At 47.4% G+C, this 13,368-nt stretch overlaps 1 protein-coding gene across 1 annotated transcript in view; it reads left to right on the top strand.

Annotated features, from left to right (window-relative positions):
• The window catches only part of LOC139391010 (cyclin-J-like), a 29,628-nt gene extending 16,260 nt beyond the window's left edge, over window positions 1-13,368 (top strand). Inside the window, exons 4-6 of the mRNA XM_071138472.1 lie at window positions 6,248-6,547; window positions 8,624-8,783; window positions 9,419-13,368. Of these exons, the coding sequence (XP_070994573.1) occupies window positions 6,248-6,547; window positions 8,624-8,783; window positions 9,419-10,025 (1,067 nt within the window). The 3' untranslated portion in view covers window positions 10,026-13,368. The remainder of the gene's footprint in view (window positions 1-6,247; window positions 6,548-8,623; window positions 8,784-9,418) is intronic.

The raw sequence follows: 13,368 nt of genomic DNA, 5'->3' as shown, positions 1-13,368 counted from the left end.
CATTACACCCAGTCACTACAAAGATACAGGCGTCCTTCTTAACTCAGTTGTTGGGAGAGGAAGGAAACCGCTCAGGGATTTCACCATGAGGCCAATGTTGACTTTACAACCGATACAGAGTTTAATGGTTGTGATAGGAGAAAACAGGATGGATCAACAACGTTGTTGTTACTCCACGATACTAACCTAGTTGACAGAGTGAAAAGAAGGAAACCTGTACAGAATAAATCCTATTGTATCCTGTTTGCAACAAGGTACTGAAGTAATACTGAAAAAACAAATTGGCAAAGCCATTTATATTTTTGTCCTGAATACAAAGTGTTATGGGTATGCTTGTAGAACTGGGGAGTTTTTCAGGATAAATAAATAAACAGAATGGAGCTAAGCATAGGAAAAGTCCTAGAGGAAAATCTGGTTCAGTCTGCTTTCCACCAGACACTGGGAGATGAATTCCTCTTTCAGTAGGATAATAACCCAGAACACAAGGCAAAATATACAGTGGAGATGCTTACCAAGAAGACTGTGAATGTCCCTGAGTGGCCGAGTTACAGTTTTCACTTACATTTACTTGAAAATCTATGGCCAAGACCTGCAAATGATTAATACACTTCAGTGAGCTCGTTTAGGATACTCTACAAGAGACTCTATAAGAATGTGAGTTTCATTACCAATTGATTCTGAAAGGCAAAGTGCATTGTAAGTATAGGAGTGTTTGTCCACAATAAATGTAAGGTTGTTCTATCTGTGATTCTTGTGTTTTGGTTCTGTTATGGTCCTAAATGACCTTGAAGGATTCTGAAAAGAATGATGGGCACATGTTGTACAATCCAGGTGTGAAACTCCAGAAAGACTCACGGCTGTAATAGTGGCCAAAGGTGTTTCTACCAAGTATTACTCGGGTGTGAATACTTATGTAAAATCTAAACTTATTTTCACTTTGTAATTATGTGGTATTGTGTGTAGATGGTTGATGAAAACAATTATATAAAATATATTCTGAATTCAGCCTGTAACAAAATGTGGAATAAGTTAAGGGGTATGAATATTTTCTGTACCTATTAGGCTTGAGAAATGGGGTTGGTGGATGTTGAGTAGGTATTTGTAGTTTGATTTATTGATCCAGGCTGTATCACATCCGGCCGTGATCGGGAGTCCCGTAGGGCGGCGCACAATTGGCACAGCGCTGTCCGGGTTTGGCCGGGGTAGGCCGTCATAAAATAAGATTTGTCTTTTTAAATAAAATAAAAACAGTGTTGAAATGTGTTATTTTTAGACTGAATCATCTACGTCTAGTTTATAGGGAAGCCGTGCTAAAATAGTTTTCCCCCTTCACATAAACTCCAGATGGGGTGATTTGTTTTAATGAAGAGTGCAGTGACAGGATGTAGCTGTCATTGATGGAAATCAATAGTCTGTCTCAGTGGGTAAAGTCTGTGACTTTAATGAAGACCGTAACTGTTGTCTCCTCTGTGACTTTAGTGAAGAGCATTCTCCGGTTTCTACACTCCTTTAGCAGTAGTCTAATACCCCCCCTCCCCCCCAGCAGGTTCTCAGGTTTCTACACTCCTTTAGCAGTAGTCTAATACCCCCCCCCCACCCCCCCCAGCAGGTTCTCAGGTCTCTACACTCCTTTAGCAGTAGTCTAATACACTCCCAGTAGTCCCCCCCCCCAGCAGGTTCTCAGGTTTCTACACTCCTTTAGCAGTAGTCTAATATACACTCCTTTAGCCCCCCCCCCCCCCAGCAGGTTCTCAGGTTTCTACACTCCTTTCAGGGCAGTAGTCTAATACACTCCTTTAACAGTAGTCCCCCCCCCCCCAGCAGGTTCTCAGGTCTCTACACTCCTTTAGCAGTAGTCTACCCCCCCCCCCCCCCCAGCAATACTCCCAGTAGTCCCCCCCCCCCCCCCAGCAGGTTCTCAGGTCTCTACACTCCTTTAGCAGTAGTCTAATAGGTCTCTACCCCCCCCCCCCCCCCCAGCAGGTTCTCAGGTTTCTACACTCCTTTAGCAGTAGTCTACCCCCCCCCCCAAGCAGGTTCTCAGGTCTCTACACTCCTTTAGCAGTAGTCTAATACCCCCCCCCCCAGCAGGTTCTCAGGTTTCTACACCCCCCCCCCCCCCCAGCAGGTTCTCAGGTTTCTACACTCCTTTAACAGTAGTCTAATAGCAGTTCCCCCCAGCAGGTTCTCAGGTTTCTACACTCCTTTAACAGTAGTCTAATACCCCCCCCCCCCCCCCAGCAGGTTCTCAGGTCTCTACACTCCTTTAGCAGTAGTCTAATACCCCCCCCCCCCCCCCCCAGCAGGTTCTCAGGTTTCTACACTCCTTTAGCAGTAGTCTAATACCCCCCCCAGCAGGTTCTCAGGTCCCCCCCCCCCCCCCCAGCAGGTTCTCAGGTCTCTACACTCCTTTAGCAGTAGTCTAATACACCCCCCCCCAGCAGGTTCTCAGGTTTCTACACTCCTTTAGCAGTAGTCCCCCCCCCCCAGCAGGTTCTCAGGTTTCTACACTCCTTTAGCAGTAGTCTAATACCCCCCCCCCCCCCCCCCACCCAGCAGGTTCTCAGGTTTCTACACTCCTTTAGCAGTAGTCTAATACTCCCCCCCCCCCCAGCAGGTTCTCAGGTCTCTACACTCCTTTAGCAAGTTCTCAGGTCTCTACACTCCTTTAGCAGTAGTCTAATACCCCCCCCCCCAGCAGGTTCTCAGGTTTCTACACTCCTTTAGCAGTAGTCTAATACCCCCCCCCCCCCCCCCCCCCCAGCAGGTTCTCAGGTTTCTACACTCCTTTAGCAGTAGTCTAATACCCCCCCCCCAGCAGGTTCTCAGGTTTCTACACTCCTTTAGCAGTAGTCTAATACCCCCCCCCCCCCCAGCAGGTTCTCAGGTTTCTACACTCCTTTAGCAGTAGTCTAATACCCCCCCCCCCCCCCCCCCCCCCCAGCAGCATACCTGGGAAGAGAGAGGACATAACTTCATCCTGCTGTTCTTATCCTTCAACCTCTCTCTGTGCGCTATCTACAGCCTCTCGGCACACGTCCACAGGGCCGACCTGCAGCCCCAGAGGGAGGTTAGGTTCTGAAGAGGACAGGCATACACTTGGCTCAGCAGAGGAAGCACCAACTAGACTCTCTCTCGCTCGATCACAGATAGGTTCGTTTAGCAACTTACTTTCCAGCCAGGAAGACTGAAGGAACTCACAGAGGAGGAAGCACCGACTAGACTCTCGTTTAGCAACCTACTTTCCAGCCAGGAAGACTGAAGGAACTCACAGCGGAGGAAGCACCGACTAGACTCTCGTTTAGCAACCTACTTTCCAGCCAGGAAGACTGAAGGAACTCACAGAGGAGGAATGCACCCTTTCTTTTCTCTCACACAGCTCGTAGATTAGTCACCGTGTTCATCTTGTTGACATGAAACAGGACAGGTTGTACTTGTAATTAACATAAATGCTAAAAAGCAACTTGCAGTACTAAATCACCTTTTGTCCCTATGACTTCTGCCTCTTTTCAGAAATGTAATTTCAGTTTAAATATTTTGTTGTATCCCTTGTTAAAACACACACCCAACCAACAGCCAATGCAAGTGTTAAACCAAAGAGCCATCACAGGGAGGAGACTGACAACACAATGTCCCTACCAGGATGTAAGAGGTGGTTTTGTAGAGATGAGGGGGGGGGGGTGTATTCATGGCCATTTTATAACTGCGCCTGTGGACACAGGAGTCCAGCAGACAGACGAGACGAGACTACTAGCCTATAGGATATGATGGTGAATGGGAAAGTGTAGCCTGAGACTGGGTCTACGCTGGAGTGGGCTGGGCCGGCCCCATGCTAAAGCAGCTGGAGTAGCGGGTGGGAGTGAACAGAACAGCACTTATTGTTTCCTGTTCTGGTTATGAGACTCCATTACAGCCTATGTGTTAACTGCCTCCTGAGGTGATTGGCTGCTGGCTGGGCTCTCTACGGCTCTCTCCTACAGGGTTAATGGCAGGCTGCGGCATCCGCAGTAAAAATCACACTTGAAAGAGCCCATGTGTGTGTGTGTGTGTGTGTGTGTGTGTGTGTGTGTGTGTGTGTGTGTGTGTGTGTGTGTGTGTGTGTGTGTGTATATATATATTACACACACACATTGGTTCAGCTGGTCTTAATTAAGACAACTAGGCAGGGAATTATAGAGTGGGGTTAATGGGGAAAGAGGGAGAAGAGGGTGGGAATTAGAGGGGGTGGAGGGGGGGTGCTGATGTTTTATGTGCTCCTAACCAACTATGCTGAACTGCACTGTTGGTTAAGGTCTTAAGTAAGTAAGCATTTCCCGGTAAGGTCGACACTTGTTGTATTCGGCGCATGTGACTAATAAAGTTTGATTTGACAGAGGGTGGTGGTGGTGGGGGGTGGATAGAGAGTGATGAAATTGCAACATAGTGTGGGAAAGAGTGCGAGGCAAGGAAAAATCAAGGAGTTGTGCATTGGAGGGGGGAGACGTAGCCAGGCAGGCCTGTTCAGATGGTGTGAGGACTAACTACATAAAACCTCCCTTCCCTCCAACTCTCCTGTCTCTGTTTGTCATGACGTTAGTGCTGTGATCCGTGGTATGTTGACAAGGCTTGTCCGTAGACTGTTAATCCAAGCTGTTGGGTTTTAGGACTTGTATAATACGGTAGTTGTGACGGCCACGTTTCTTCCCAACACTGTGTCTCAGTGTGTGAGATAAGATGTGAATGTAACCTAGTCCATTCTTTGTTTTGAACAATGTTCGATTGTGTGTCTGTACCCAGTGACTCTACACATGGGTATTGTACACATTTCCTGAACATACATGTATCTTCTGTAGAGGGTCGGCCTAGTTGTTGACATCGTCTCCCTCATATCAGTTCTCTGTGCCATGAGGGTGCCACGTGTGCCCATGTCAGCGCCCCCCCCCCCCTCCCAGTTTTCCTGCTGAAACAGGTTTATAGGAGGAACCGAGAGGCTTATTAGTTGTTTTTAGGGATAAGTGCCTGAGTACCCGGACTCCTCACTCCTTCTCACCCTCTTTCCTCCCCTCCTTCTCACCCTCTTTCCTCCCCCCTTCTCACCCTCTTTCCTCCCCCCTTCTCACCCTCTTTCCTCCCCCCTTCTCACCCTCGTTCCTCCCCCCTTCTCACCCTCTTTCCTAGACAATTGTAGCTGGAAACGTCTGGTTTTTAATGGAATATCTACATAGGCGTACAGAGGCCCATTATCAGCAACCATCACTCCTGTGTTCCAATGGCACGTTGTGTAAGCTAATCCCAGTTTACAATTTCAAAATGCTTATTGATCATTAGAAAACCCTTTTGCAATTATGTTAGCACAGCTGAAAACTGTTGTTCTGATTAAAGAAGCAATAATACTGGCCTTGTTTAGACTAGTTGAGTATCTGGAGCATCAGCATTGTGGGTTCGATTACAGGCTCAAAATGGCCACAAACAAAGACCTTTCTTCTGAAACTCGTCAATCTATTCTTGTTCTGAGAAATGAAGGCTATTCCATGTGAGAAGTTACCAAGAAAATGAAGATCTCGTACAACGCTGTGTATTACTCCCTTCACAGAACAGCACAAACTGTCTCTAACCAGAATATAGAGTGGGAGACCCCAGTGCACAACTGAGAAAGAGGACAAGTACATTAGAGTGTCTAGTTTGAGAAACGGACACCTCACAAGTCCTCAACTGGCAGCTTCATTAAATAGTACCCACAAAACACCAGTCTCAATGTCAACAGTGAAGAGGCGAGTCCTGGACGCTGGCCTTCTAGGCAGAGTTGCAAAGAAAAAGCCATATCTCAGACTGGCCAATTAAAATAAAAGAAATGAAATGAACAGACACTGGACAGAGGAACTCTGCCTAGAAGGCCAGCATCCCGGAGTCGTTTCTTCACTGTTGACGTTCAGACTGGTGTTTTGCAGGTAGATGTTGTGTTTTGCGGGTACTGTAACGTACTCAGACCCCTTGGAAAAGTCAAGGGGTCTGAGTACTTTCCGAAGGCACTGTATCTCCCTCAGTTACCTCGTACCTCTACACATCTGTACTGATTATTGTTACTCATTGTGTGTGTATTTATTTATTACATGTTTTGATTTTCTATTATTTTGGTATTTTATTTCTCTCTGCGTTGGTGGGAAGGGTTGGTAAGTAAGCATTTCACGGTTTAGTCTACACTGAAGCATGTGACAAGTACAAAGGTTTTTGTGTAGGCTACCTTCTAAACTCTCTCTCTGCCCTGTAGGTAAGTTTGAGGAGAGGGAGGACCGGGTACCTAAGTTGGAGCAGCTCAACTCCCTGGGCTTCATGTGTTCTCTGAACCTTGTTCTCAACAAGAGAGACCTCATCAAGATGGAGCTGCTGCTGTTGGAGACGTTCAGCTGGAACCTGTGTATGCCCACCCCGGCCCACTTCATAGACTACTACCTCCAGGCCTCGGTGCAGGAGGGAGACCTGTACAACGGCTGGCCTCTCTCCTCCCTCTCCAAGACCAAAACCTTTATGGACAAGTACACACACTACTTCCTGGAGGTGTCACTGCAAGGTGAGGGGTGAGGGAGGGATTGAGGTGATGGGTGGGGTGAAGGAATGAGTGCACAGGGGGAAAGGTTAAAGCCAGAGAGAGGGATGGAAGGGAGAAAAATAGAGGGGCAGGTATGAAATATATGTAGACTCATGTGCTTGTCACAAACTAACGGTCTGATTGGCTGTGTTCCTCTAGACCTCTACTAACGGTCTGATTGGCTGTGTTTCTCTAGACCTCTACTAACGGTCTGATTGGCTGTGTTTCTCTAGACCTCTACTAACGGTCTGATTGGCTGTGTTTCTCTAGACCTCTACTAACGGTCTGATTGGCTGTGTTCCTCTACTAACGGTCTGATTGGCTGTGTTCCTCTACTAACGGTCTGATTGGCTGTGTTTCTCTAGACCTCTACTAACGGTCTGATTGGCTGTGTTCCTCTAGACCTCTACTAACGGTCTGATTGGCTGTGTTCCTCTAGACCTCTACTAACGGTCTGATTGGCTGTGTTCCTCTAGACCTCTACTAACGGTCTGATTGGCTGTGTTCCTCTAACGGTCTGATTGGCTGTGTTCCTCTAGACCTCTACTAACGGTCTGATTGGCTGTGTTCCTCTAGACCTCTACTAACGGTCTGATTGGCTGTGTTCCTCTAGACCTCTACTAACGGTCTGATTGGCTGTGTTCCTCTACTAATGGTCTGATTGGCTGTGTTCCTCTACTAACGGTCTGATTGGCTGTGTTCCTCTAGACCTCTACTAACGGTCTGATTGGCTGTGTTCCTCTACTAACGGTCTGATTGGCTGTGTTCCTCTACTAACGGTCTGATTTGCTGTGTTCCTCTACTAACGGTCTGATTGGCTGTGTTCCTCTACTAACGGTCTGATTGGCTGTGTTCCTCTACTAACGGTCTGATTGGCTGTGTTCCTCTACTAACGGTCTGATTGGCTGTGTTCCTCTACTAACGGTCTGATTGGCTGTGTTCCTCTACTAACGGTCTGATTGGCTGTGTTCCTCTAGACCACTACTAACGGTCTGATAGGCTGTGTTCCTCTACTAATGGTCTGATTGGCTGTGTTCCTCTAGACCGCTACTAACGGTCTGATTGGCTGTGTTCCTCTAGACCTCTACTAACGGTCTGATTGGCTGTGTTCCTCTAGACCTCTACTAACGATCTGATTGGCTGTGTTCCTCTAGACCACTACTAACGGTCTGATTGGCTGTGTTCCTCTAGACCACTACTAATGGTCTGATTGGCTGTGTTCCTCTAGACCTCTACTAACGGTCTGATAGGCTGTGTTCCTCTACTAACGGTCTGATAGGCTGTGTTCCTCTAGACCACTACTAACGGTCTGATTGGCTGTGTTCCTCTACTAACGGTCTGATTGGCTGTGTTCCTCTACTAACGGTCTGATTGGCTGTGTTCCTCTACTAACGGTCTGATTGGCTGTGTTCCTCTAACGGTCTGACCTCTACTAACGGTCTGATTGGCTGTGTTCCTACTAATGGTCTGACCACTACTAACGGGTCTGATTGGCTGTGTTCCTCTAGACCACTACTAATTGGCTGTGTCTGATTGGCTGTGTTCCTCTAGACCACTACTAACGGTCTGATATTGGCTGTGTTCCTCTACTAACGGTCTGTGGCTGTGACGGTCTGATTGGCTGTGTTCCTAGACCACTACTAACGGTCTGATTGGCTGTGTTCCTCTACTAACGGTCTGATTGGCTGTGTTCCTCTACTAACGGTCTGATTGGCTGTGTTCCTCTACTAACGGTCTGATTGGCTGTGTTCCTCTACTAACGGTCTGATTGGCTGTGTTCCTCTACTAACGGTCTGATTGGCTGTGTTCCTCTACTAACGATCTGATTTGCTGTGTTCCTCTAGACCTCTACTAACGGTCTGATTGGCTGTGTTCCTCTAGACCACTACTAATGGTCTGATTGGCTGTGTTCCTCTAGACCACTACTAATGGTCTGATTGGCTGTGTTCCTCTAGACCTCTACTAACGGTCTGATTGGCTGTGTTCCTCTAGACCTCTACTAACGGTCTGATTGGCTGTGTTCCTCTACTAACGGTCTGATTGGCTGTGTTCCTCTAGACCATGCGTTCCTGAGTTTCCGGCCGTCTCAGGTGGCGGCAGCGTGCGTAGCTGCGTCTCGTATCTGTCTCCAGATTTCTCCTAGCTGGACCACGTCTCTACACCTATTGACTGGATACACCTGGGAACACCTTACACACTGCATCAAACTTATGCTGCTGTAAGTCTCTCTCTCACACACACACACACACACACACACACACACACACACACACCTGGGAACACCTCACACACTGCATCAAACTTATGCTGCTGTAAGTCTCTCTCACACACACATACACACACACACACACACACACACACACACACACAAACCTGGGTCTCCCACACACACACACACACACACACACCTGGAACACCTTACACACTGCATCAAACTCATTCTGCTGTAAGTCTCACACACACACACACACACACACACCTGGGGCCACATCACACACTGCATCAAACTCATGCTGCTGTAAGTCTCTCTCTCACACACACACACACACACACACACACACACCTGGGGCCACCTCACACACTGCATCAAACTCATAATGCTTGTAAATCTCTCTCACACACACACCTGGGGCCACCTCACCTCAGTCTCTCTCATACAGGACAGACACACCTGAGACCAGTTGAATGCTTGTATGCAAAGACCTGATCATATCCATTTGACCAAGCTCATCTCCATGCTAATTCTCTCGTTGCTCATATAGGTTAACTGTAAACACATGACAATCCACTGTCACTGTCCTCAGATAATAACACCGGTCTTGTTCTACCTCCCCGTCTGTCTCTCCTCCATAGTGCCCATGACAACGATGTGAAGGAGGCCAACAAACCCAAATCCACCCCTCCGTTGTCTTGCTCCTCCTCTCTCCAATCCCACCCTCCTCCCTCCCACCTCTCCCCAGTCCAGAGACCAGCTACCTCCTCCAACCCCCAGCAGCTCCTTTTCCAGCCTGGCCCAGTGGGCTTCCCTCACCTCTCCCAGCACTCCCCCTCCCTGTCCCAGCTCCACGCGCTAGCTGACTCCCAGGCTTTGGGGCCTGCTGTGGTCAACATGTCCCAGGACATCCTCCAAAGCCACAGGATGGGGCTACTCGCTGGGGCCAACACCATGACCTCCACAGCAAGGACCTTCCCCTCCTATCCTAGCCTGACTTCGGGGCTGCTCACTGGGGCCAACACCATGACCTCCACAGCAGGGGCCTTCCCCTCCTATCCTAGCCTGACTTCGGGGCTGCAGCCTGGGGCTCGGGTGGCACCGCTGGCCTTGCAGGGCCCCATCTCCATGCAGGTAGCCTTGGCTGCGGAGCCGAGACACTGCCTCAGCATGGCCTACACCGGAGGGTACCTGGGGGCCGTGGGCCCCCACCACACCTTCACGGCAGCGGGCTGCTTCGACAGGTGACGCCAGGAGACGGAGGAGAGGATGAACAGCAAACCGCCCCGAGCCAGGGACAGGGAGCGCTGCAATCCTCTTCCCTCACTACTTCCTCCTCCTCTCCGCTCCCTGGCAGACCTCCTCTCCATCTCCGTCAGCACCCCGTCCCCCTCCTCTGCCGCACCCCGCCCTGCGCCCCCCACCCTCAGACAGAGACGGAGAGAAAGACGGCTAAAACACAAGCAAAGGTCAAAGGGCACCGGTGACCCCGTGGAGGTCATCACACTGACATGACACCTGACATCACTGACTGACTGTTGAACACTGTGTTCCGATCCCGCCGCAGGAACGTGATTCCAAGGCAGAAGCATTAAAACACTGTAGAATGGTCACCGTATGTCCCTGGTTAAGATGCTGTTATCACTGTGAACCAGAGGCTATGCAGCATGATTCCTCCTCAGTGCCTCCTGGGTTTTGACCAGAGTGATGTCTCTGTCTGTGAATTCAGCTGAAGATGAAGTGCTGCTGGATCTCTCTCATTCTAATCCAAAAACAGATCAACTCAACTGAAGACGAGTAATTGGCCAGTAAAGTGACATATTGAGCTGCTGACTTGAGAACAGTGGTATGAAGTGTTATAAGTAGACCTACCAGTGAGTTGAAGAGGCTGTGTCACTTGCTATGTCAGCCTTATGTCACTCTTATGCCAGTGAATAAAGGGATTATGTCACTCGTGACTAAGTGCTCTAGGGACATTCTGAGAATTCCTACCCAAAATCCTCTCTGGCTGGAGAGGGGAGACCACAGAGTTCATTGTTCTGTCACAGCAGGGGAAATCCATAGTTTTAACATAGCTGTCATGTTTTGGCTTTCTCTTCTTTCATTCTTCCTCCCTCCTTGTCACCTCTCCTTACAGCCTTTAGTCTCCCTTCCTCCCTCCTTGTCACCTCTCCTTACAGCCTTTAGTCTCCCTTCCTCCCTCCTTGTCACCTCTCCTTACAGCCTTTAGTTTCCCTTCCTCCCTCCTTGTCACCTCTCCTTACAGCCTTTAGTCTCCCTTCCTCCCTCCTTGTCACCTCTCCTTACAGCCTTTAGTCTCCCTTCTGTCTTACTTTTTTCAAAGTCTTGTCTTGTGGTGGAGCTCTCCTCATCTGGATCTTTGGGGTGGAGGGGGGGGTGCTCCAACCACCAAGTCTCGTAGTGAGGGTTAAAGAGTGAAGCTCTGTTTTCCACGTCCTTCCACTCAGACTTCAAGTGGAAGTGAACTGACATGGAATGCTCATGGTTAAGGAGACTTGGAAACATAGACATAGAATGATAGGCATTCTAATTCTATGCTTAGAACTCTGTTGAAGTAGATAATGACATTCTGCTGCCTTCTATTAGAAGTGATGGTTCTGTGTGAGCTGAAGACTTGTTTCCATGAACCACAGCGTATATCAGGGACTTGATGTAACGGATTACTTGAATACGATGCCATTGAAACGTGCCGTAGCTCTTTATTTATATGGACACATTTATTCCTTGTTGCTTTATTTTCTATTCTTTGGTGAAGTAAGTTTAGTTTTAGTTTTTAGTTGTTTTTTCTATACCAGCGTGTAATGTGTTTTTCTGTGCCCTTGTATAACTGTATATTCAGGCTCAGGTTAGGCTGTGAATATCCAATCAGCCGTCTCCTTATTGCTGAGGTTACCCAATCAGCTGTCTTCTTACTGTGTCCTATTGAGTGTGATTTAAGTAGATACTAGCATGGCACCCAGGAGGGTTTCTCACTTATCTACCTCTCTGAGGAAGAGGACCTGAATTTTTAAATAACATACTAAGATATATAAACAAACACCAAATTTGCATCCTGGTAGAATCCGTGACCTTCCAGACGATGAAACACACAGCCCATCTGCAGCTTGTCATTACTAATAGCTTCCCACATTCCCAGCACTGCTTTTCCCCATACTTCTACTTCCTGTTGGAACGTAAACACATCCAGATTCCCCTTCTGGGTCACAGGGGGTCTCGCTGGTTACCGTGGCGATGGCCAAAGAAATCTAAATCAGGGGCTCACTCAGAAGGAGAGTTAGTTGGAACGTTACAGAATGTTTAGATAGAAATGTGCTGTTTAGATCAGCTATGGGTATCTGTTGTGTAGAGCAGGGAATAGTGGAAGCTCTATATATCACATTTCTATCTGCAACGATGTAAACTTCTGGTCCTTTTCTCTGTTCGTATGCTATTGAATGTGTATGTTTTTACTATGGTTGTACCTTGTCCCCAGCAGTTTTCACACTTGAACTATGCTGATACTACTAAGGCTGTGTTCTGGTTCTCAGAACATGTTCTATATAGGGTTTTATGTTCTGATTCTCAATGTTCTAGGCTTGGATATCAGAGATTTATTTAAATGAACGCTGTATGAAGCTTGCTTAAGCAAGTTATCTGTCAAGCATCTGAAATGTGTCTAAACCTTTTTTATAGCATGAACATACCTTACTGTAGTCTAGATAGTAAATTACTAGAAATGGAATGAAGGGCTTACTAGAGTATGTTACTAGAAACCAAATGTATCTTTCTGCCTGATCTCTTCTGAACTATGTCAATCTACCCAGACTCAGTCACTGAACGGTCATCACTACTTTTTATAGACAAAGGGATTTTGTCTTTTTTGTTAACTACAGTTTATTTTACATTCCTATTATTTTACGTATTTTATTTACTCCTGATCTGTGTTTAATAAAGATGGATGAAGTCGGTGTGGAGTAGTGGGTCATATTCATTAGGCACCAAACAGAAGAAAACGGACAAACAGGGGGGGACTATATGAACTTGTCCCAAAAAGAAAGCATTTTTTTTCTGTTGCAAAACATTTTGCTACGGTGTGACCTAATGAATACGACCCTGTTTTAGATAAAAGAACTCAAGTCTTTCACCCACTAAAAAGCTACTTCTCACCGAGGTCTCAAGGTGCAATATGTTTTTGTTGGTAGAACCATAGCATTAGAATGATTCCTTCTATTTCTACGGCTAGAAGTCTTCTCTCACAGCCGTCACTGTCTTGAGGATAGCCCTCACTAACCGGTTCATCTTTTCTAACTTAATTCCTTGACATTATTGTGTGATTTGACTCGACGTCGATCCTTGCTGCCAGAAAGCCGAGAGCTCTGAACACTATGTTGCACATTGCAGCCTTGATTGGTGTACTGTACGTGTTGCTATAGCGATACTGTGCATGTTTCTATGTCCACAGAACTGTGCTGAGAAAAACACACACACACACACACTACTTGTCCAATGAAATGACACCAGAAATGTCCCACGTCTATTTTTGTAAAGCTGTTTTTGTAGCCTTTGTTGAAGTGACACACGGAGAAGTTTC

The sequence above is a fragment of the Oncorhynchus clarkii genome, chromosome 31 (assembly GCF_045791955.1).
Source record: "Oncorhynchus clarkii lewisi isolate Uvic-CL-2024 chromosome 31, UVic_Ocla_1.0, whole genome shotgun sequence".
Taxonomy (NCBI): domain Eukaryota; kingdom Metazoa; phylum Chordata; class Actinopteri; order Salmoniformes; family Salmonidae; genus Oncorhynchus; species Oncorhynchus clarkii.
This window is presented reverse-complemented; position numbering and strand designations above follow the sequence as displayed.